The sequence below is a fragment of the Salvelinus alpinus genome, chromosome 1 (assembly GCF_045679555.1).
Source record: "Salvelinus alpinus chromosome 1, SLU_Salpinus.1, whole genome shotgun sequence".
NCBI lineage: Eukaryota > Metazoa > Chordata > Actinopteri > Salmoniformes > Salmonidae > Salvelinus > Salvelinus alpinus.
This window is the reverse complement of record NC_092086.1, coordinates 108739057-108764339: the sequence shown is the minus strand read 5'-3', so window position 1 is coordinate 108764339 and position 25283 is coordinate 108739057. Positions and strand designations below refer to the sequence as shown.

Genomic DNA, 25283 nt, shown 5'->3' with positions numbered 1-25283 from the left:
GGTGCATGTTCATGAATTCTTTATGGTTCATTGAACAAGCATGGGAAACAGTGTTTAAACTCTTTACAATGCAGATCTGTGAAGTTATTTGGATTTTTATGAATTCTCTTTGAAAGACAGGGTCCTGAAAAAGGGACGTTTCTTTTTTTGCTGAGTTTAGAATACCGAACAATCAACAACAATAGAATACCGGACAGTCAACAACAATAGAATACCGGACAGTCAACAACAATAGAATACCGGACAGTCAACAACAATAGAATACCGGACAGTCAACAACAATAGAATACCGGACAGTCAACAGCAATAGAATACCGGACAGTCAACAACAATAGAATACCGGACAGTCAACAACAATAGAATACCGGACAGTCAACAACAATAGAATACCGGACAGTCAACAACAATATTGCACTGCAGGATGAGACCGTGGCTAACACAACAGCCACAGTTAACCGTGGAGAGATTTCCTACTGATAGTGGTGGAATGGGGCTGGCCAAGTGGGGCAGAAAGTGGAATTCCATCCTCCTTTTGATGTGTCTAGTGAAATTTACCCCTCCTTTTGTGTTTTTTAAAGTTATTAGACGGGGATAGCTTTAGAGTAGAACAGTAGAAGGAGACAGAGAGAGAGTTAGTGGCTAGACCGGCACTGCTGCACCTTGCACCCTGCCGGGTAATATGTGCTCCTGAGTCAACAGCCTGGCATGAGAGGGGCATTTTACCTTCAGTGCAGCAGTATAGGGACACGGGGCTGAAGGAGGCAGTAGATTGTCTGATGAACAGTTTTAAAAGCCTAAGTAGACTTAAAGTGGTTAGGGTACTGTTGATCTCAATGTGTAGCTTGTCTGATGGTTAGGGTACTGTTGATCTCAATGTGTAGCTTGTCTGATGGTTAGGGTACTGTTGATCTCAATGTGTTGCTTGTCTGATGGTTAGGGAACTGTTGCTATCATTGTGTTGCTTGTCTGATGGTTAGGGTACTGTTGCTATCATTGTGTTGCTTGTCTGATGGTTAGGGAACTGTTGCTATCATTGTGTTGCTTGTCTGATGGTTAGGGAACTGTTGCTATCATTGTGTTGCTTGTCTGATGGTTAGGGAACTGTTGCTATCATTGTGTTGCTTGTCTGATGGTTAGGGAACTGTTGCTATCATTGTGTTGCTTGTCTGATGGTTAGGGTACTGTTGCTATCATTGTGTTGCTTGTCTGATGGTTAGGGAACTGTTGCTATCATTGTGTTGCTTGTCTGATGGTTAGGGAACTGTTGATATCATTGTGTTGCTTGTCTGATGGTTAGGTAGTAAGTGATTACTGTTGCCCCCACTGTGTGATTATGCAATCAGCCTTCCAGGCAGGAATTTCAGCAGGGCATTAATTGTCACACACACACACACACAAACACACTAATCTCGCTCACCAATATTCAGAGACACACCCATATAGTTTTATGAGATCACACACACACAGTGTTACTGTGCCAGCCTTCCTCAGTCTCTGACCCCATGTAACCTGTGTGTGTGACAGGTGCAAGTGACGATGCAGTGAGCTGTGCGGTGATGTTGGAGGTGCTCCACTCCCTGGCCAACCTCTCCACACCTCTACGACACGGGGTGGTGTTCCTCTTCAATGGAGCTGAGGAGAATGTGCTGCAGGTGAGAGAGACCCTGGAGGACAATAGTGAACACTGGACAGAGAGGGACACTGGGGGACACTAGTGAACACTGGACAGAGAGGGACACTTGGGGGCACTAGTGAACACTGGACAGAGAGGGACACTTGGGGGCACTAGTGAACACTGGACAGAGAGGGACACTGGGGGACACTAGTGAACACTGGACAGAGAGGGACACTGGGCGACACTAGTGAACACTGGACAGAGAGAGACACTGGGGGGCACTAGTGAACACTGGACAGAGAGAGACACTGGGGGACACTAGTGAACACTGGACAGAGAGAGACACTGGGGGACACTAGTGAACACTGGACAGAGAGAGACACTGGGGGACACTAGTGAACACTGGACAGAGGGGCACTAGTGAACACTGGACAGAGAGGGACACTGGGGGGCACTAGTGAACACTGGACAGAGAGAGACACTGGGGGACACTAGTGAACACTGGACAGAGGGACACTAGTGAACACTGGACAGAGAGAGACACTGGGGGGCACTAGTGAACACTGGACAGAGAGGGACACTGGGGGACACTAGTGAACACTGGACAGAGAGAGACACTGGGGGACACTAGTGAACACTGGACAGAGAGAGACACTGGGGGACACTAGTGAACACTGGACAGAGAGAGACACTGGGGGACACTAGTGAACACTGGACAGAGAGGGACACTGGGGGGCACTAGTGAACACTGGACAGAGAGAGACACTGGGGGACACTAGTGAACACTGGACAGAGGGACACTAGTGAACACTGGACAGAGAGAGACACTGGGGGGCACTAGTGAACACTGGACAGAGAGAGACACTGGGGGACACTAGTGAACACTGGACAGAGAGAGACACTGGGGGACACTAGTGAACACTGGACAGAGAGGGACACTGGGCGACACTAGTGAACACTGGACTGGATGTTAGGAGGTCAACTAAGTTCACACAATCACATTTTGAGTGAACATACATTTTCAGCCAGAATCATAAATGCTATTCCTCGTGTGTAAGGGTTGCTTGCTCTTGTAAAATGATATTAAATTACATAATATGGAATGTGAAACATAAAAAAATAAATACCTTCTCCCCACCACCCCAGGCGAGTCATGGCTTCATCACTCAGCATCCCTGGGCCAAGCAGGTCCGAGCCTTCATCAACCTGGAGGCAGCAGGCGTGGGCGGCAAAGAGGTGGTGTTTCAGACAGGTAGGTGGAGACACACACACACACACACTCACAGGTGGTAGGTGGAGGCAGCGGGGGTGGGGGCGGCAAATAGGTGGTGTTTCAGACAGGTAGGTGGAGACACACACACACTCACAGGTGGTAGGTGGAGGCAGCGGGGGTGGGGGGGACAAAGAGGTGGTGTTTCAGACAGGTAGGTGGAGACACACACACACTCACAGGTGGTAGGTGGAGGCAGCGGGGGTGGGGGGGACAAAGAATTGGTGTTTTCTAAGTAGAAGGTGCCCCCTACACCACAGATCTTGGATCAGATTAGCCTACTCCCAAACCTAACCTTGACCAGGAGAATAAATAAAGTAGTATCTGATCCTAGATCTGTGGGGTAGGGGTTAAGGGCAACTTCTACCTACTCTGTGTTTTAGACCAGTGATTGGACCTGGATCCAGGCCAATGGGAACATATTTATTTAGGTGTCTGTGTCAGCAGCTGAACAAACCTTCCTGGCCCTCAGGGAACAGAATAGAGCGGTCATACAGGAACACCTGGCAGAATGCAAATGGCCCCCAGCAATGTCAGCTTGAGGAGAGAGGGGTGTGTCAGGAAAATCAATTCACTGGCTGCAGAAAGAAACTGGCTGCTGTTGTAAAATATCTTATGCTTGGAATTGACCCCAATTAGTCGACTGGTCGGTTGTTTGGTCGTTAGGCGATTTGTTTTAGTCGAGCAGTAACATATATATATATATCTCAGTGAACTAATCCATTGCGGAGGCCTAGACTAAAAGACAATTTATGCTTGATCTGAAAATGTGGTCGGTGGCTCCGTATGGAGTATGGGACGTAATTGCGGAGCCTCCAGAGGGCAAATCCAGCTCTGTACCGCATCGCCATGCTCCTCCCAAATGTTATAACAATGTGGAGGGCTCTGTATAGCTCTGCATTGACCTGATTGGTTGACGGTAGGTGGGGGCGGTACATCCTGTAGAAAACACAAACTCACTTCCTTGACAACAACTTTGCACTGCTCAGCGAAGCACAAGAAGTGTGAATGCCCTGACTTCTGCAGAGGCAGTATCACCGTAAATGCTGCACCGTCAATGCAGATTGACCATGCGCCCAGATGCAAAATGCACTGCTCTCTCCAGAATGAGCTCTCTCCAGAATGAGCTCTCTCCAGAATGAGAGCTCTCTCCAGAATGAGAGCTCTCTCCAGAATGAGAGCTCTCTCCAGAATGAGAGCTCTCTCCAGAATGAGAGCTCTCTCCAGAATGAGCTCTCTCTCCAGAATGAGCTCTCTCTCCAGAATGAGCTCTCTCTCCAGAATGAGCTCTCTCTCCAGAATGAGCTCTCTCTCCAGAATGAGAGCTCTCTCCAGAATGAGAGCTCTCTCCAGAATGAGAGCTCTCTCCAGAATGAGAGCTCTCTCCAGAATGAGAGCTCTCTCCAGAATGAGAGCTCTCTCCAGAATGAGAGCTCTCTCCAGAATGAGCTCTCTCCAGAATGAGCTCTCTCTCCAGAATGAGCTCTCTCTCCAGAATGAGCTCTCTCTCCAGAATGAGCTCTCTCTCCAGAATGAGAGCTCTCTCCAGAATGCGCTCTCTCCAGAATGAGAGCTCTCTCCAGAATGAGCTCTCTCCTGCCAATTTGTGCACATTCATTGTTTCATGACTTCATTGTGTGAATGTTTTGCGTTTGATTGTTAGTGTCTATCAATTCCCCATTACATATATAACCACTAGTACCTTTACCATTAATTCCTATAATTTCTAATCTACAATGTTTGTTACTTTGTTTATGGTAATTTATTTTAATGCATTGAATATTATTATTCCAGTCTTTTACCGTTCTCATTGTCTGAGTGGACATGTTGTTTGCTGAGCGCACAACCTATGCTACACTTGTGAGAAACAAGTTTTGGTTTATTTCATTGCATTTACGAGTTTTGTTAGTTTAGTCATAGTCTTTTGTTTGGAGTGCTCCTGCGCAAATGTAGGCATATAAACGTGCCCATTTGGGGATCTGATAGTATTTCTGATTGGCTTAATGCACCACCACTAATGACCTGTGGAGCTTCCTAAAGTAATGTTTTCTTCGCCTCAAACAGCAAACAAAGTCTGTTTTTACATCCATTGAGAATGACAATAGTTCCTCAATGTACTTGAAAAATCTTTCCAGGCCTCTCCCTTTCGATAACAACTCAGCGTGAAAGGGAAAAATGCTATGCTTTAATCCAGTGGAAACATCATAAAATAGGCCTGACTGATTACTTCTCATCAGGGCTTGACTTGGACTGAAATAGGTTCCGGTCCTCATTTTGGGTTCTGGTACTGTTTATATTTAGGTGCAGGAGCTCCTCAACACTTCTGAGCTACTATTCTATAAAGAGGAACAGGAGCTCAAGCAGTAGAACATGTGAGGTGTCGGTACTCCGCTTCGGTGAGCTCCTGCCCAAGTCAAACACTGCTTCTTATGCAAATAGCCTACAGCTGTGTCTGTCCTGAGCTCACTGGTGTGGAGAAACTGAGGGCCCAGAGTATTTTATACAATGTTGCAAGTTAGCTAGCTCAAGCTTCAGGCCAGACCCAAGTTAATAGTTGATACAATGTTTCAAGTTGGTTGCAGACAGGCCATGTGTAGCCAATGTGATTAATAGGATATTTATTTATATCAGGATGTTTTCAACCTGCAGGCTGCAATGCTTTTATTTGTTGGCTTTATGTAGGCTATTTTTATATAATTAGCAAAGGCAATAGAAGTAACTTTTTAGGTTTGTATCATTTTCATTTAGAGTTGGATATAATTTTGATTAACCACATGGTTTTGAAATATGAAGATGTTATTATAAATTAAATATAACTGTTTCACGAAAATGTGTATATGAAAACCATAACTGGCATGCAGATCAGTAGAAATGGTAAGATAAATTGGCATTCCACATGAGAAAGGTTGCTGACTCCTCGTGTAGCCTTTTACCGGCTACTTCAGGAGAGTAATGGCAGAATCTGTGAAAGCCAACAGGAGGAAGATGGTCGGGTTAAAGTTGTTTTCTTCCTCTAGATCTCTGACTCCCTCTTGAGTCCTTTGTGTGTTATTTAATCCAACAGTGAGTTTAAAGCATCAGTCAATCTTAATGCATATAGTTGATTTTATTTATTATTTAAACACATATCGAAAAATACACGTTAAAAAAGAACAGACTACTTTCGGTCTACCAAGATTTTCTTTAGTCGGGGACTGCCCTAATCCTTTAAAGCAGCCTTTCTTAAAGTATGGGTCGCACCCATAGTGGGTCGCGGACCTGTTAATAGTGCATCGTGAAGTGTCATAGTTAATGTATAATTATTTAATGAATTACTGGAATTGATTTGTTCAAGTGCAACTGCGCTCACTGTTCAATGCGATCTCTGTTTGGCAGCTGTATCTCAGCTCAGTTTGGCAGCTGTATCTCAGCTCAGTTTGGCAGCTGTATCTCAGATCTGTTTGGCAGCTGTATCTCAGATCTGTTTGGCAGCTGTATCTCAGATCTGTTTGGCAGCTGTATCTCAGCTCAGTTTGGCAGCTGTATCTCAGCTCAGTTTGGCAGCTGTATCTCAGCTCAGTTTGGCAGCTGTATCTCAGCTCAGTTTGGCAGCTGTATCTCAGATCTGTTTGGCAGCTGTATCTCAGATCTGTTTGGCAGCTGTATCTCAGCTCAGTAGCTGTATCTCAGCTCAGTTTGGCAGCTTAATCTCAGCTCAGTTTGGCAGCTGTATCTCAGCTCAGTTTGGCAGCTGCATCTCAGCTCTGTTTGGCAGCTGCATCTCAGCTCTGTTTGGCAGCTGCATCTCAGCTCTGTTTGGCAGCTGCATCTCAGCTCTGTTTGGCAGCTGTATCTCAGCTCTGTTTGGCAGCTGTATCTCAGCTCAGTTTGGCAGCTGTATCTCAGCTCAGTTTGGCAGCTGTATCTCAGCTCAGTTTGGCAGCTGCACAAGTGGGAGGAAGATGCGTGTGCTTCGTCGTTTACCAGATCTTTTTCCTGCAGTTTTCTTGAAGATCACTCCGCGACCCACACGCTGCAGCTCTGTCGTTCAGCAGCAGATGATGTGCTGTCAGCCACTGACTTGTCATCCCCACTCGCAATCACTCACCGCTGTCATCAAATGGACTCAAACTAGCCACAAGTTCTGACTGAGCTCAATCGTCATGAAACGCAAATACAGCGATGACTTTCTCTCTCTTGGTTTTGTACAAACTTTGAGAAATAACGAGTATCACCCGTAATGTGTTTTGTGCAGAATTAGTTGAATGGTATCAAACACATTGTTTCCATGGTTTCCAGGTGTTTGATGCCATTCCGTTCTCTCCGTTCCAGCCATTATTATAAACCTTCCTCCCCTCAGCAGCCTCCTGTGGTTCTGTTATACATCTGTGCGATGTGATCAGTCAGTTTTTTCCCCAGTTCAGAATGAAAATGATTTATGGTATTTCAACAGCTACAGTTCCAACCTTGACAGATAAGAGTGTTTTTAATGGGTAAAATAAACATGAATAGATATTTATATGGGTATTTCATTGTTATTTGTTTTTGTCTATATTGCATTTGTTTTAGGCATAACGGCAATGAAATGTACCAATATTTACGTATAGTTGCATATTTTTCTAATCTTGGGTCCCAGGAAAACACAGAATTTCTCATTTGGGTCCCAGGCTGAAAAAATTTAAGAACCCCTGCTTTAAAGGGTGGACTCTATGTACAAGTTTAAAGTGATGGTTTCACATCTTTTACGAGTCCCTCCTGTCTCTGCTCTCCTACATTGACACACACACACACACACACACACACACACACACACACACACACACACACACACACACACACACCCCCAGGTCCTGAGAACCCCTGGTTGGTCCAGGCCTATGTCCATGCTGCCAAACATCCCTTTGCCTCGGTGGTGGGACAGGAAGTCTTCCAGAGCGGTGTGATCCCATCTGACACGGACTTCCGCATCTACAGGGACTTCGGAAACATTCCAGGTAAAACTTCTGCCTTCTTCGCTCTCCGCTCTGCTGCCATGTCTACCTGCAGACTAGCCGACTGCCTATCCGACTGCCTTCACTTTATTTAATGGTTGTCTGAGTTCATCCTTTAGTGTGTTTCTCATTAGCCTCTAGATGAACAGTTCATTTCCATTCCCCCTAGCTGAGCATTGTTAATCTCACTGACCTGACCCTCTTGTCCCTCTCTCTGTGTCTCTGTAGGAATTGATTTGGCCTTCATTGAGAACGGTTTCCTCTACCACACCAAGTACGACACATCCGACAGAATACTGACTGACTCCATCCAGAGGGCAGGTAAGTTCTATGGGGCCCATAGCGGTGCTTTCTCTGTTATGAACAGAGAATGTTGTCTGTGTGTGGGAAGAGGGCTGTTTCTCCATCTCCAATCTGAGGCTGGAGGTGATGCATGTCTCTCTGGGGGTCTGACTTCTACCATGGTGTTTGGCTAGCTCAGCTCAGGTCCTTGTTGGTGGGGGTTAAGCAAGAGGAAGTGGGCTATGCCTTCTTCCCAGGGTGAACCAAGCATGTCACTGCAGCACCACACTCTGCTGGCTCACGTGGCGATGTGCCAGACGCTGAGGTGAACAGCGGTGTCCTGGACGGTCACTAACGCCCGCCCCCAGATCAGACCAGACAGGCAAGCTATACCTCCCTCCATCAACTTCACTCCGTCTCTCCATGTGCCAATGCTCAGCTCAGGCCAGACGGGCAATCTACACCTCCATAACCTTCTCTTCTCTCCTCTGTGTGCTCCCTGGCTCGGCTCAGCTCAGGCCGCCAGACAGACAGATCTGCTGTAGGCTCGGCTCAGGCCGCCAGACAGACAGATCTGCTGTAGGCTCGGCTCAGCTCAGGCCGCCAGACAGACAGATCTGCTGTAGGCTCGGCTCAGGCCGCCAGACAGACAGATCTGCTGTAGGCTCGGCTCAGCTCAGACAGAGACAAAACACTACATTTTACATTTACATTTAAGTCATTTAGCTGACGCTCTTATCCAGAGCGACTTACAAATTGGAAAGTTCATACATATTCATCCTGGTCCCCCCGTGGGGAATGAACCCACAACCCTGGCGTTGCAAGCGCCATGCTCTACCAACTGAGCCACACGGGACCACTACTTACCTCATTATCACCAATGGAGTTCACTCACTCAAATCATGGTGCCAATACTTTCATACACACCGTCCACTTACTGTTAACACACTGTGATGTGCAACATGATCCTATTTGTTATAATACAGCTTTAATGGCAGCAAGAGTCAATAGTTTTACAAATGACTCCAAACAACCGGACAATCAGACTGACTTTAGTACAGAAAGACAATCTCTTTCTATTCCTCAGATGAGCACTCAGACCCATTACAGTGTGTTTTACCCTCCGTTTGCTCCCTCCTTCCCTCTCTCCCTCCCTCCTTCCCTCTCTCTCTCCATATCTCATTTATCAATGACAGCTCTACTGTACCGTAGGCTGTAGCTCACAACCTAGTCCTCAACGCAGCTAGGTAGCCCCTGTCTGCTCCCTACTCTCACTCCACATTCCATCCATTAATGAAAATGACTGCTCAAACAAGCACTTACCTCCCTGGTAGTGTAAACACAATCTGCTGTAGGCTGTAGCACACCTCACATTGCTCAACCTCTACCAACGGTCACTCTCCTCTAACCTTCACGCCAAGGAAGCTTAAACACCCTTCACTGTCTGTAGCACACATACTGCCCAACCAAGCACTCTACTCTAACCACCAGGTAGAATAAACACCACATACTGCCCAACCAAGCACTCTACTCTAACCACCAGGTAGAATAAACACCACATACTGCTCAACCAAGCACTCTACTCTAACCACTAGGTAGAATAAACACCACATACTGCTCAACCAAGCACTCTACTCTAACCTCTAACCACCAGGTAGAATAAACACCACATACTGCTCAACCAAGCACTCTACTCTAACCACCAGGTAGAATAAACACCACATACTGCTCAACCAAGCACTCTACTCTAACCACTAGGTAGAATAAACACCACATACTGCTCAACCAAGCACTCTACTCTAACCTCTAACCACCAGGTAGAATAAACACCACATACTGCTCAACCAAGCACTCTACTCTAACCACCAGGTAGAATAAACACCACATACTGCTCAACCAAGCACTCTACTCTAACCACCAGGTAGAATAAACACCACATACTGCTCAACCAAGCACTCTACTCTAACCACCAGGTAGAATAAACACCACATACTGCTCAACCAAGCACTCTACTCTAACCACTAGGTAGAATAAACACCACATACTGCTCAACCAGGCACTCTACTCTAACCACCAGGTAGAATAAACACCACATACTGCTCAACCAAGCACTCTACTCTAACCACCAGGTAGAATAAACACCACATACTGCTCAACCAAGCACTCTACTCTAACCACTAGGTAGAATAAACACCACATACTGCTCAACCAGGCACTCTACTCTAACCACTAGGTAGAATAAACACCACATACTGCTCAACCAGGCACTCTACTCTAACCACCAGGTAGAATAAACACCACATACTGCTCAACCAAGCACTCTACTCTAACCTCTAACCACCAGGTAGAATAAACACCACATACTGCTCAACCAAGCACTCTACTCTAACCTCTAACTACCAGGTAGAATAAACACCACATACTGCTCAACCAAGCACTCTACTCTAACCACTAGGTAGAATAAACACCACATACTGCTCAACCAAGCACTCTACTCTAACCTCTAACTACCAGGTAGAATAAACACCACATACTGCTCAACCAAGCACTCTACTCTAACCACCAGGTAGAATAAACACCACATACTGCTCAACCAGGCACTCTACTCTAACCACCAGGTAGAATAAACACCACATACTGCTCAACCAAGCACTCTACTCTAACCACCAGGTAGAATAAACACCACATACTGCTCAACCAGGCACTCTACTCTAACCACTAGGTAGAATAAACACCACATACTGCTCAACCAGGCACTCTACTCTAACCTCTAACCACCAGGTAGAATAAACACCACATACTGCTCAACCAGGCACTCTACTCTAACCACCAGGTAGAATAAACACCACATACTGCTCAACCAAGCACTCTACTCTAACCACCAGGTAGAATAAACACCACATACTGCTCAACCAAGCACTCTACTCTAACCACCAGGTAGAATAAACACCACATACTGCTCAACCAGGCACTCTACTCTAACCTCTAACCACTAGGTAGAATAAACACCACATACTGCTCAACCAGGCACTCTACTCTAACCTCTAACCACCAGGTAGAATAAACACCACATACTGCTCAACCAGGCACTCTACTCTAACCTCTAACCACCAGGTAGAATAAACACCACATACTGCTCAACCAGGCACTCTACTCTAACCTCTAACCACCAGGTAGAATAAACACCACATACTGCTCAACCAGGCACTCTACTCTAACCTCTAACTACCAGGTAGAATAAACACCACATACTGCTCAACCAAGCACTCTACTCTAACCTCTAACCACCAGGTAGAATAAACACCACATACTGCTCAACCAAGCACTCTACTCTAACCTCTAACCACCAGGTAGAATAAACACCACATACTGCTCAACCAGGCACTCTACTCTAACCTCTAACCACCAGGTAGAATAAACACCACATACTGCTCAACCAGGCACTCTACTCTAACCTCTAACCACCAGGTAGAATAAACACCACATACTGCTCAACCAAGCACTCTACTCTAACCTCTAACTACCAGGTAGAATAAACATGTCCACACATAAACAGTAGTGGGGGAAATAAAGTATCTAAAATAGAAGCAGCCCATCAAGACAGTCATGAAATATTACTATCTTGAGCTATTTTGAACAACATAGCAGTCTAACCCTGTATGGTGGAGAAAGAACAGATAAGGAAGGAAGGAAGGTGAGCGAGTATATCTTAAAGCAGGGTTCCCTAACTGGCGCCCCGCAGGATTTATTTGACTCCCCAAGTTTTCTGAGCAGTTTTTTATTGTTGGACATAAGACTGTAAAAACACCGGCAAATGAACTCCAAGTGATTTTAATTTTGGAAATGTCTCCCAAAGTATTCCCACGCATAAGAGATTCTGTATATGTGATTGTTTACAAATGTAAGCATAATTCTCCTAACCTGCTGCGTTAATTCTCCTAACCTGCTACGTTAAAGCACTTCGGTATTGAAGTGGCGTGAAAAGAGTATTTCCCCATATCTTAGAAGGTATTGGTCTGTCCACTACCACCATGATAAATGGACCAGGATCTGTTTTAGAAGTAATTCATCTTTATCCTCACATCTGGTCCAAAACTAGATGCATGCTCTCACTTCTGGTTGTAATCTGGTCCAAAACTAGATGCATGCTCTCACTTCTGGTTGTAATCTGGTCCAAAACTAGATGCATGCTCTCACTTCTGGTTGTAATCTGGTCCAAAACTAGATGCATGCTCTCACTTCTGGTTGTAATCTGGTCCAAAACTAGGTGCATGCTCTCACTTCTGGTTGTAATCTGGTCCAAAACTAGATGCATGCTCTCACTTCTGGTTGTAATCTGTTCCAAAACTAGATGCATGCTCTCACTTCTGGTTGTAATCTGGTCCAAAACTACTATAGATACATGCTGTTAGTTTTGGTTCAAAACTAGATGCAAATCTAGATGCAAATTATACCTTCGTCAATTTGTAGTGTAATTCTTAATCTCCGACTGGGTGGAGGGAATTAGTGAAACTCTAAGAACATCAAATAATTTCAGTATGACAAGGCCTAGTTTCCCCCAACCCAGAGGACCAGCCAAGCTAGCCTGCTTAAACCAGACTGAAATCTGTGGCTCACCACTGTTTCAGTTTAAACACAGCTAAGTCAGTTTGGATTCCAGGCTATCAGGCAGCCAATGTCCAAATGAAAGCAATGCTTTATGTTTGCGTTCTGGGGGCAGAACGGACTCCGTGGAGATATCAAACGGAACACTGGAACAATGGAGCTTTGTGCAAGGCTGGCCATTTTACCAGGCTAAGCTGCTGTTTACTTACTTTTGTGTTTTCAAGCGAACAGAGAGGGGGAGATGCACTGGCAGCATACCAATCCTTGGTTCAGTTACTATTGGAAATCTTTCAAATACTTTAAGCATTTGCTCTAGTCTAGTTTACCATGGAGTGCCAGATGTTTGCGATTTGCTGTTTTGGACATTTCTATTGGTCCATTTAAGCCAGGCAAGCTCAATCAAGCACAGACAAAGCTTTTAAATAATTTAGCATATTATTTGAACCCAGGTCTGCAGCATACTGAGATCATTCATAACCCACTGACAGCAGGGGACATCACAGACAGGCAGCACAACTGACCCAGCCCTCAGTCTAATCATAACACACTAACGCTATGCTAGACAAACACAATACGTTTGTGTATTTTTGTGTTGTATTTGTTGTATTTGTTTAGGGATTGATGCTGTCTTGGCATAGAATGCAGCACGTTCATGTATTTCATCCTCCCACTGGTCCCTTTGTCTGTCTGTTGGTTTAATGATTGATATATTGCATTGTTTGTTTAGAAAATGCTTCTATTGAAGACAGTTGCTCTACTCGGTATATCAGTGAATCACTGCAGCTATTCAGGCTAAAGGGCACAACAGCAATATAATCCAGCTGGGATTTGATCAGACAAACCCTCTCATCTAATGGCGTGGTAGGGAGCCTGGTGGTTAGAGCTTTGGACTAGTAACCGAAACGTTGCAAGATCGAATCCCCGAGCTGACAAGTAAAAAATCTGTCATTCTGCCCCTGAACAAGACTGTTCCTAGGCCGTCATCGAAAATAAGATTTTTTTATTAACTGACTTGCCTAGTTAAATAAAGATCAAATAAATAATGTCCATGGATATTAATAATTGTTAGGCCAAAGAGCTTTTAGACTGAAGGTCAAATGTAACAGCTTTTTAGAAATTCCTTCTCAATCTCATCATAAACAATGTTTTTAGCAGCTAATGGCAATCTCTAATAAATACAAATACAAATTCTACCTTAAATCTCATCTGGAAGAGAGGCCTGTTTTGTACCCAATTTACACCAGTGGGTTCAATAAATCAAATTTGACTTCACTTCACCTCCTTCCCATATCCCTAGGTGACAACATCCTGGCGGTACTGAAGCACCTGGCGATGTCTGAGGAGCTGGCGGACTCGTCGGAGTATCGTCATGGCAACATGGTGTTCTTCGACCTGCTTGGCATTGTGGTGGTGGCGTACCCGGCCCGCGTTGGTACCATCATCAACTACATGACTGCCATGGCAACCTTCCTCTACCTATTTAAGAAGTGCTCCCATCCCAGTAATGTGGGTAAGTGGCATCATGAGCATAGATTGCGACCTGACCCAGATTTGTGTGAAGGCGGGGAGTATTGTCAAATGTTGTTATGAACAAATGCAGCGAAGAGTACAGTAAATGTAAAAGGCACACAAAATCAACTGTGTAATGTTGGGATTCAGTCTTGTCAGGTGTCCTTAACTTTGGTCTAATCATTTTCCCATAATCTCCACTGTTACCTTTTTGAATTGCTACCATGGTTATGCGTTTTCATATTTCTTCCGTAAGAAACCTTTCTATTTAGCCCTATCCATATAGGCCAATCCCCACGAGTGTAAAGGGTTTATGTGTTTGAGCAGAGCAGGTTAGTTTGGTAATGTGGGGGACCTTTATTGGTTGTTTCCCTCTAAAGTGTGTTAAAGGATGAATGACTATCTGTGTACAGCAGAGTTGGGGTAAATTCCATTTCAGTTCAGGAAGTCAACTGAAATTCTAATGTACATTTTCTTCAATGGCTTTCTCCGGGGGAAAATATAATTTCAGTTGACTTCCTGAATTGACCCCATCCCTGACTAGCTGTGTACTGTATCTCCCTCTCTTTCCCAGGAGGTCGTTACATAAAGGAGCTGGCCTATGCCACGGCGGTGGTCATCCTCAGCTGGTTGGTCACTCTGCTGACAGTGCTCATCATAGCCTTGGTTGTGTCGCTGACAGGACGATCCATGTTCTGGTATTAACACTTGAAACACACATTTTCTTCAGGAAGTGTACATTTTCTAGTTTATTTAGACAACATTTATTTGACCATTTAGACATAAATAACAAATGTCCAGAGTATAACAAGAGAAGATGTATGGAAGTAGATGTATCCAATCACTCTTTTTTCTGTGTGTTTATATTGGATCGCCCCAACCACACACTCTAGAGGACAACTTTATTATTTTAACAATATAGAATATTGTCATTACTTATAGAAGTATAAGTCATATCATTTTGCATAAATATAGTTTTCTTTCTCCGTTGTCCTCTAGGTACAACGACTTCTATACATGCATCTTTATGTATGGTTCTGCTGCCACTGGGACGATGGTCCTGATCCACACACTGGCCAAGAACCTCTACTACGGGGTGAGCTGTGTGTGTGTGTGTGTGTGTGTGTGTGTGTGTTTGTGGTGCATGGGTCAGTTGTTTGTTCACCCGCACTCGCCCACAATTGCTAATAACCCATCCACAACCACCCGACTATATGTGATAATGTGACAATCTGAGGCCCACACCCAACCCTCTAGCTGTAGGCTAGTCCGAGACGGCAGAACCATTTTTCTGAAAGGGGGTGCAGGATTTATTTTGTTGTTGCCTGATTTAGATATGTTTCTGCTTATAATTTCCAACATTTTGGTAGAATATTTGTTAGTCAACTTGTCTATAATTAGATACATGAAGCTTCTCTTCTGTCATACAGTGCATTCGGGAAAGTATTCAGACCGCTTCCCTTTTTCCACATTTTAAGATGCTACAGCCTTATTCCACAGTTGACAGTGCACGTCAGAGCAAAAACCAAGCCATGAGGTCGAAGGAATTGTCCGTAGAGCTCCGAGACAGGATTGTGTCGAGGCACAGATCTGGAGCAGGGTACCAAGAACACAGTGGCCTCCATCCTTCTTAAATGGAAGAAGTTTGGAACCAGCAAGACTCTTCCTAGAGCTGGCCGCCTGGCCAAACTGAGAAATCGTGGGAGAAGGGCTTTGGTCAGGGAGGTGACCAAGAACCCGATGGTCACTCTGACAGAGCTCCAGAGTTCCTCTGTGGAGATGGGAGAACCTTCCAGAAGAACAACCATCTCTGCAGCAATCCACCATCAGGCCTTTACGGTAGAGTGGCCAGATTGAAGCCACTCCTCAGTAAAAGACACATGACAGCCCGCTTGGAGTTTGCCAAAAGGCATCTAAAGAACTCTCAGACCATGAGAAACAAGATTCTCTGGTCTGATGAAACCAAGATTGAACTCTTTGGCCTGAATGCCAAGCGTCACATCTGGAGGAAACCTGGCACCATCCCTACGGTGAAGCATGGTGGTGACAGCATCATGCTGTGGGGATGTTTTTCATTGGCAGGGACTGGGAAACTAGTCAGGATTGAGGGAAAGATGAACGGAGCAAAGTACAAAGAGATCCTTGATGAAAACCTGCTCCAGAGTGCTTAAGACCTCAGACTGGGAGCGAAGGTTCACCTGCCAACAGGACAATGACCCCAAGCACACAGCCAAGACAATGCAGGAGTGGCTTCGGGACAAGTTTCTGAATGTCCTTGAGTGGCCAAGCCAGAGCCCGGACTTGAACCTGATCAAACATCTCTGGAGAGACCTTAAAATAGATATGCAGCGACGTTCCCCATCCAACCTGACAGAGCTTGAGAGGATCTGCAGAGAAGAATAGGAGAAACTCCCCAAATACAGGTGTGCCAAGCATGTAGCATCATACCCAAGAAGACTTGAGGCTGTAATCGCTGCCAAAGGTGCTTCAACAAAGTACTGAGTTAAGGGTCTGAATACTTATGTAAATGTAATATTTCTAAATACCTGTTTTTGCTTTGCCTTTATGGGGTATTATGTGTAGATTGATGGGGGGGAAACGATTTAATCAATTTTAGAATAAGGCTGTAATGTAACAAAATGTGGAAAAAGTCAAGAGGTCTGAATACTTTCCAATTGGACTGAATGTCTATGGATTCAGTATGTTGCCCTAGAACAGCTATTCTCAGACTGGGGTAGGCGCAATGCCGTCGGGGGTACGCCAAATAAAAATGTGATAAACATTTTCAAACAGTCCATTTAGATTTTCCACCGGGGCTATACATTTGGATGATGTTTTTTTCTCGCCTGAGTAGCCTCGTTTCACTGCCAAAAATAAAATGAAACCATCTAGTGTTCAGCGAAATAACAACACAATGTCAAATACAGGTAGCCTAGTCAGATAATTAATATCCAATCACATTAACCGTTACTCTCTCGCGGGAATTACATTAACGGTCCGTATGTAGCCAAACGTAGCTGCTGCTCGTTCGGTTTCCTCAAAAATTGATGAATGGTTAAAAACAGTTAGGCCCGCGTCCATAGAGACACATACCAGCTCTACTGGTAGTACTGTTACTACCAGCAGTACTACACCTGCAGCTGTCGACGACACAAGTTGTTCTGCTTCCACGAGCCCATCCAATGCTAGCATAAGTATTTCTACATTTGTTGCTAGCCCCGGCTAGCATGGACACTGACAGTTGTGAATCTGATGCAGCCGAAGAGCTACTGCCCCCTTACATTGATTTGGGGTTCACTTATATTGAGAATAGTGCCTTTCCTCAGCCACAGTGTGTTATATGTGCAAAAGTACTTTCTCACAACTCAATGAAACCTTCACTCTTGTGCAGACATTTAGAAACAAAACATGCTAATTTGAAAAATAAGCCACGGGAGTTTATTGAGTGAGAATTAAGACAACTTTTGAGTTGTAAGACATGTATAAAAGCAACATATACCATTAATAAGAAGGGGCTAGAAGCGTCTTATATGGTGAGCTACCGTGTGGCTAGGACAGGCAAGCCCCATACTATTGTAGAGGACTTAATTCTTCCTGCTGCTGTGGATATGGCTGGGACAATGCTGGGGGAAAAAGCCCCAAAAAACAATATAGACAATGCCTTCATCAAACAACACTGTTTCACGACTTTCACGACGCATCAGTGACATGGCAGGAGATGTTTTGAAACCATTACTGCTTTGCATACAAGCCAGTGAATTCTATGCGTTACAGTTGGATGAGTCAACAGACGTGGCGGGCCTGGCACAGCTCCTGGTATATGTCCGTTATGTTTATGGGGGGTCAATTAAAGAAGACATCCTCTTCTGGAAACCAGGATAACAGGAGAGGATAAGTACTGGACAGCTTTGTGACATCAAATGGACTTTGGTGGTCAAGATGTGTTGGTATCTGTACTGATGGCGTAAAAGCCATGACAGGGAGACATAGTGGAGTGGTAACGCGCGTGCAAGCAGTTGCTCCCGACGCCACTTGGGTACACTGCAGCATCCACCGAGAGGCTCTTGCTGCCAAGGGAATGCCTGACAGCTTGAAAGATGTTTTGGACACCGACAGTGAAAATGGTTACCTTTGTTAAAGCAAGGCCCCTGAACTCTCGTGTATTTTCTGCATTATGCAATGATATGGGCAGTGACCATGTAATGCTTTAGAACATACAGAAGTGCGCTGGTTATCAAGGGGCAAAGTATTGACACCATTTTTTTTTGAATTGAGAGACGAACTTAAAAGTTTTCTTTACTGATCATAATTTTCACTTGTCTGGCCGCTTGCATGATGATGAGTTTCTCACACAACTGGCCTATCTGGGTGATGTTTTTTCTCGCCTGAATGATCTGAATCTAGGATTACAGGGACTCTCCGCAACTATATACAATGTACGGGACAAAATTTAAGGCTATGATCAAGAAGTTGGAGCTCTTCTCTGTCTGCATTAACAAGGACAACACACAGGTCTTTCCATCATTGTATAATCTTTGGGTGCAAATTAACTCAAGTTTACGGGCAATGTCAAATGTGATATAGCGAAGCACCTGAGTGAGTTGGGTGCACAATTACGCAGGTACTTTCCCGAAGCGGACAACACAAACAACTGGATTCGTTATCCCTCTTCATGCTCTGCCTCCATTCCACTTACCGATATCTGAACAAGAGATTCTCATCGAAATTGCAATAAGCGGTTCTGTGAAAAATTGAATTTAATCAGAAGCCACTGCCAGATTTCTGGATTGGGCGGCGCTCAGAGTATCCTGCCGTGGCAAATCGCGCTGTTAAGACACTGATGCCCTTTGCAACCACGTACCTATGTGAGAGTGGATTCTCAGCTCTCACTAGCATGAAAGCTAAATGCAGGCACCGACTGTGTGTGGAAAATTATTTAAGACTGAGACTCTCTCCAATACAACCCAACATTGCAGAGTTATGTGCATCCTTTCAAGCACACCCTTCTCATTAACCTGTGGTGAGTCATTCACAACTTTTGTTGAACAAATAAGGTTTTGTATGTAAGATGGTTAAATAAAGAGCACAATGATGTATTATTATTAGTGCCCTGGTCCTATAAGAGCTCTTTGTCACTTCCCACGAGTCGGGTTGTGACAACAACTCACACTCATTCTTATGTTTAAAAAATGTATTGTGTGTGTGTGTGTGTGTGTGTGTGGCAGGCTTACAATGATGGCAAAAAAACAACATTTGACAGTGCACTTACCCTGGTGCTATTTGACAGTACGCAGCTGATCGTTGAATGTTTGAAGGGGTAGGGGATTATAAAAAGGTTTGGGAACCACTGCCCTAAAAGACTAAATAAACCCGTGCTCACCATACATCGATAGAATGAATGCTTCAATCTAGTTGACATTGGTAAAGTTTTCTCTGTCATTTCTGCTTCTTTCTCAGAGCAAATACGTTTAGGGATCGGGGAGGAAATGCAATAGCAAAAAAAAAAAGAAAAAAAAGAATGATTTTCTTTACCAAGTTTCTGAAGGACATCAGTTTGACCGGTTGTACAGAAATAGAAAGCTGTGTAAAAGTGCCAACATGTTTCTGATAAGATTTAAGTTCTGCTTGGATGCATATTTAATGTGGTTGAAATACTATCAGCTTTTATGATGCTGATAAATATAGCACCTCTACAGATGGTATCTAACTGATCATTCACATTCTCTCAAGATACTGAAATAAATCATATTTCTATACTCCTGTTTCTGAGTAAAAATGTAGCCTACATTTGGTGTATAATTTTACTGCAAGAAATGTTTCATTTTGCAGGAGTTAATGTTAAGGCTCTGTGAGAGGTTATAGACCTACAGTCAGTGTTCAGATTTCAGTTTCCATTTTACTCATCTGAACAGTAGGCTACAGTTCCCTTGACGTGTCATAGGCCTATTTGAAGTCCGATCTTGTGACTGTTGAATGTGTATAGCGCCTCACAATCACCACACAACACTGTCATCATCCTCTTTTACCACTTAACCAAATCTTTCCCAAACATGACTTTCTGGTCCTCCCTTCTTTTTATTTTCAACTCTACATTTCACAGCTTTTCTCTTATTGAAGTAAACTCTGACATTGTCCTTTTTGCCTTCGTGGATCGACGTTAACCTTTTCTGCCCGTTCCCAGTCGTGTGGCCTATTTGGCGGTAGTACAGTTAGGCCCAAAAGCTTTTGCACTAGTACCAGATAGCCTAAAATAATTAAAGAAAAACCTCAGTGTAGCCCATATATGCAGTTGACCGGGAAGTTCATGAGCAGATGAGCTCCTGAATCTTTCAGAATTATTCTACAAAAAGATAGATTTAGAGTTGGATAAAGTTTATATTTTTTTATATTTTTTACAAGGACATATACATGATACTACCCTCCACATCCTAACCTTAATTCCAAATCCAAACTCACATCCTAACCTTTAATTCCAAACTCCAAACCCACAGCCTCGTTTTGGACAAAATTCTCACTGCTAATGTTTCTTACTGCTATCCAGCAAACTTTCTGATAACCCAACAACCAGCGATAGAAGCACAACAGAAACCCGAAAAATATAATCCAACCTGGAACTGAGTAAATAATGTTCCGTCTGTTGCTACTTCTAAAGCCTAGAAGGAAAATAACATTACAATAATCTCTATATATTTTACTTCATAAGGACTGAATGCTAAGTTAAGGCTACCAAGCTTGATAGGAAAGAACAGATCTGTCTGCAACTTCAATTTCCACTGAGGTGAGAGGTAGTGAAAGCCCTTCAGCCCAACTATGGCAGCAGAGTTCCTCCCCCAACCAAATTTTCGCCCCCTGCTCCATGCCTTCCCCCTTTGCAGAGGTCACCACAGTACAGTATCCCTTGGATATAAAAAATGAGAGAGTACAAAGAGAAGCTCCTCATGGACAATCCAGAGACACTTTTTACTGACTGCTACAAAAATAGGAAAGAAAGCAACTTAATCTTCCACACAGACCATCCCTGGGCATTGCACACTGCTATAAGAGCACAGCAGCCTCCTTCAAGAGAGAGGGTATGAAGATGGAAGATCAGAATACTGGAAAACAAGGACCCTGAGACAACCTATTCAATCTGTACAACAATGGAACAGTGGCGGAGGGCAACTTCAAAACACTTTCAGCAGGACTTCCACAGAATCAAAGAGAGAGCACGGCAGGAGAAGCTCTCTCTTGATGACGACTACCCCACTCCAAGCTAGTCTGATCACACCTCTTCAAACTGCCCTGCAGACGAGGAGAGTCACCCCCATAGTCGAGAGGGATACATTCAGAGATGGTGAGCTAGTCCACACACGCCAGACAGCACAGAACCACAAAACAGACCAGCACAACCACACCCCCCCCCCCCAGCAGGACCTGAAGGGCTGAAGGTAGAGCTGGCTGCACTCCGGTCTGAGGTGAGAGAACTTGAGGAAAGAGAGGAACACACAGCCCAGCTAACAGCACTGCAGGAAGAGGAGAGAACTGAGATGCGACAATGAACAACTCATGAGAGCTGCCCCCCCCAGGGAAGTCAACAGAACAGCCCACTTCAGACCCCAACCACAGCCTTAACACCACAGCAGGACAGACAAGGTAGGATCCACCAACCCAGCAGACTCCCCCCTCCTGGCACCCTCAACTGCAGCCCATATACCTCACAAAGGAGCAACAGACACCCCTCCCAGACCAGTGAGATACCCTCCCAGAACTGCAAGACCCCCCCCCACCATCAGCCACATTCCCCCTAAAATAAAACTAGCCACACCCTCCACCCTCTAAATTAAATTGTTCCATGAAAATGTGCATATGAAACCATAGCTGGCATGCAGATCGGTAGAAATTGTAAGATAAATTGGCATTCCACATGAGAAAGGTTGCTGACTCCTCGTGTAGCCTTTTACCGGCTACTTCAGGAGAGTAATGTCAGAATCTGTGAAAGCCAACAGGAGGAAGATGGTCGGGTTAAAGTTGTTTTCTTCCTTTAGATCTCTGACTCCCTCTTGAGTCATTTGTGTGTTATTTCATCAAACAGTGAGCTTAAAGCATCAGACAATCTTAATGCATACAGTGCATTCGGAAATTATTCAGACCCCTTGACTTTTTCCACATTTTGTTACATTACAGACTTATTCTAAAATGGGCAAAGTAGTTTTTTTTCTTCTCATCAATCTACCCACAATACCCCATAATGACAAAGCAAAAACAGTTTTTTTGAAATTTTAGCACAGAAATACCTTATTTACATAAGTATTCAGAACCTTCGCTATGAGACTCGAAATTGAGCTCAGGTGCTTTGATTTCATTAAAACACATAGGGTGTGCCTATGTATGGAAAAAATACAAGTAAAAAAAATTCTACCAATCAATTAGTCGAAACAACAGATTACTTTCTGTCGGCCAATATTAATTATTTTGTCGGGGACAGCCCTACTCGATACTGCAGCGATTTTTATCACAATGTGAAGCCTTGCCTGTTAGAAAAGTCAAACTCACCTAGTCATATGACTGAAAAAGTTCTACCACCCAGACCAGACGCTTTGAAAAGCTTTTATTCTGAAATTCAGTTCAGCCCTGCAGGTTTAAAACAGCATGTGTAAGTTGTGCTTTCAACAGACTTGTGTCAATAGTGCTATAGTCTTATGCCCAGCCACGTTTATACAGACTCAGCTTCTATTATTGACCTCTCTGTTCTGTCTGTAACCACGTTGGGTTATTTTGGTATTGTCCTGGGTGCATTTGTTCCACGGGTGTGGACAATATCTATATTTTAATATGCACACTGGCATACCATACCACTTGGAATGAAGCAATGTATTGGGCATGTATTGTCAGTTCTATATTAGCCTGCATATTGGGATGTAGCCAATGGTTTATACCAGTGCTCTATGGTAGGTAGTGGTGCTGTAGCAGGCTAGCCTTTGCTTCCTACAGAGACACTGAGTGGCAGAGCTCCAGGCCTGGACACAGAGACACTGAGTGGCAGAGCTCCAGGCCTGGACACTGAGACACTGAGTGGCAGAGCTCCAGGCCTGGACACTGAGACACTGAGTGGCAGAGCTCCAGGCCTGGACACTGAGACACTGAGTGGCAGAGCTCCAGGCCTGGACACTGAGACACTGAGTGGCAGAGCTCCAGGCCTGGACACTGAGTGGCAGAGCTCCAGGCCTGGACACTGAGACACTGAGTGGCAGAGCTCCAGGCCTGGACACTGAGACACTGAGTGGCAGAGCTCCAGGCCTGGACACTGAGACACTGAGAGGCAGAGCTCCAGGCCTGGACACAGAGACACTGAGTGGCAGAGCTCCAGGCATGGACACTGAGACACTGAGTGGCAGAGCTCCAGGCCTGGACACTGAGACACTGAGTGGCAGAGCTCCAGGCCTGGACACTGAGACACTGAGAGGCAGAGCTCCAGGCCTGGACACTGAGACACTGAGAGGCAGAGCTCCAGGCCTGGACACTGAGAGGCAGAGCTCCAGGCCTGGACACTGAGACACTGAGAGGCAGAGCTCCAGGCCTGGACACTGAGTGGCAGAGCTCCAGGCCTGGACACAGAGACACTGAGTGGCAGAGCCACTGAGTGGCAGAGCCAGTCTCCACTGTTATGGTTGTAGTTGAAGGCAGTAGTTCATGCTTCACTACAGTGCCAGGGTAAACGTACAGAGGATATTATTAAGAGGTAGATTAAACAACATTCTCCTCCTGGCAACATGACCAGAGTCAGAATTATGTGTGATTCAGGCACAGTACTGGCGATAATGGAGTGGTTTGAAACTCTGTGAATGAGACCTTTGTTGGAGAGAGAGACGAGAGCGGGTGGAGTGAGAGCGGGGCGGTGGGACAGAGAGAGACTGAGCGAGAGAAACAGAGAAGTAGAGGGAGAGCGAAAGGGAGAGTCCTGGCCATTCGCCTGTGGGATGTCAGGGTGGGTCTATCTGGGCTAAAGTTAAGACTCTCCATGGTTCTCACATGGTCTGTGTAAGGCAGCTCAATAAAACATGCATCCAAACAAATCTGACTGATTTTTATGTTGACTATGTAGCCATGAGAGAAAAACATTTTGATAGACCTTGATGTTGATATAACAATTAAATGGATAAGCCTATTTTGGGGTAATGGATGACAGTCTGTGTCTGCCCTTATTGACCCCTGTCTGTCTGAGTGTTCCTCTTGCATACTGTATCAATACACCAGTGACAGGGATTGTTCCTTGCTGACCTGGTCTGTCTGGTCCTCCTCCTGCAGGGTGTGCGCCGTCTGGAGCTGGGGGAGCTCTACTTTGACGTGAGCCTGCTGCTGTGGTGCGGTGCCCTGGTCTACCTCACAGCTAACGGCCTCTGCTCTGCCTACGTCCCCATGCTGATGGTGGCCTTCCCTCTGACCACCAAGCTGCTCCTCGCCAGGGAGTTTAAACTCAGAGGTGAGGAGAGAATAGATGGATGGATTCGGATAGTATTCAGACATCTTGAGTTTTTCCACATTTTGTTACGTTACAGACATTTTTGAAAATGTATTAAATCATTTTTCCCCCTCATCAATCTACACACAATTCCCCATAATGAAAAAGCAAAAACAGGTTTTTAGACATTTTAGCAAATGTATAATTTTTTTTAAACTGATACCTTATTTACATAACTATTCAGACCCTTTGCTATGAGACTCAAAATTGAGCTCAGGTGCATCCTGTTTCAATTGATCACCCTTGATGTTTCTACAACTTGATTAGAGCCCACCTGTGGTAAATTCAATTCATTGGACATGATTTGGAAAGGCACACACCTGTCTAAATAAAAGGTGCCACAGTTGACAGTGCATGTCAGAGCAAAAACCAAGCCATGATGTTGAAGGAATTGTCCGTAGAGCTCCGAGACAGGATTGTGTCGAGGCACAGATCTGGGGAAGGGTAACAAAAAATGTCCGCATCATTGAAGGTCCCTAAGAACATAGGTGGCCTCCATCATTCTTAAATGGAAGAAGTTTGGAACCACCAAGA

At 44.8% G+C, this 25283-nt stretch overlaps 1 protein-coding gene across 1 annotated transcript in view; it reads left to right on the top strand.

Moving 5' to 3' along the window:
• The window catches only part of LOC139538400 (endoplasmic reticulum metallopeptidase 1-like), a 51088-nt gene that overhangs the window by 7130 nt on the left and 18675 nt on the right, over positions 1 to 25283 (top strand). The window contains exons 3-10 of the mRNA XM_071340389.1: positions 1525 to 1652; positions 2762 to 2867; positions 7712 to 7858; positions 8084 to 8176; positions 14040 to 14252; positions 14826 to 14949; positions 15251 to 15347; positions 24536 to 24710. Of these exons, the coding sequence (XP_071196490.1) occupies positions 1525 to 1652; positions 2762 to 2867; positions 7712 to 7858; positions 8084 to 8176; positions 14040 to 14252; positions 14826 to 14949; positions 15251 to 15347; positions 24536 to 24710 (1083 nt within the window). The remainder of the gene's footprint in view (positions 1 to 1524; positions 1653 to 2761; positions 2868 to 7711; positions 7859 to 8083; positions 8177 to 14039; positions 14253 to 14825; positions 14950 to 15250; positions 15348 to 24535; positions 24711 to 25283) is intronic.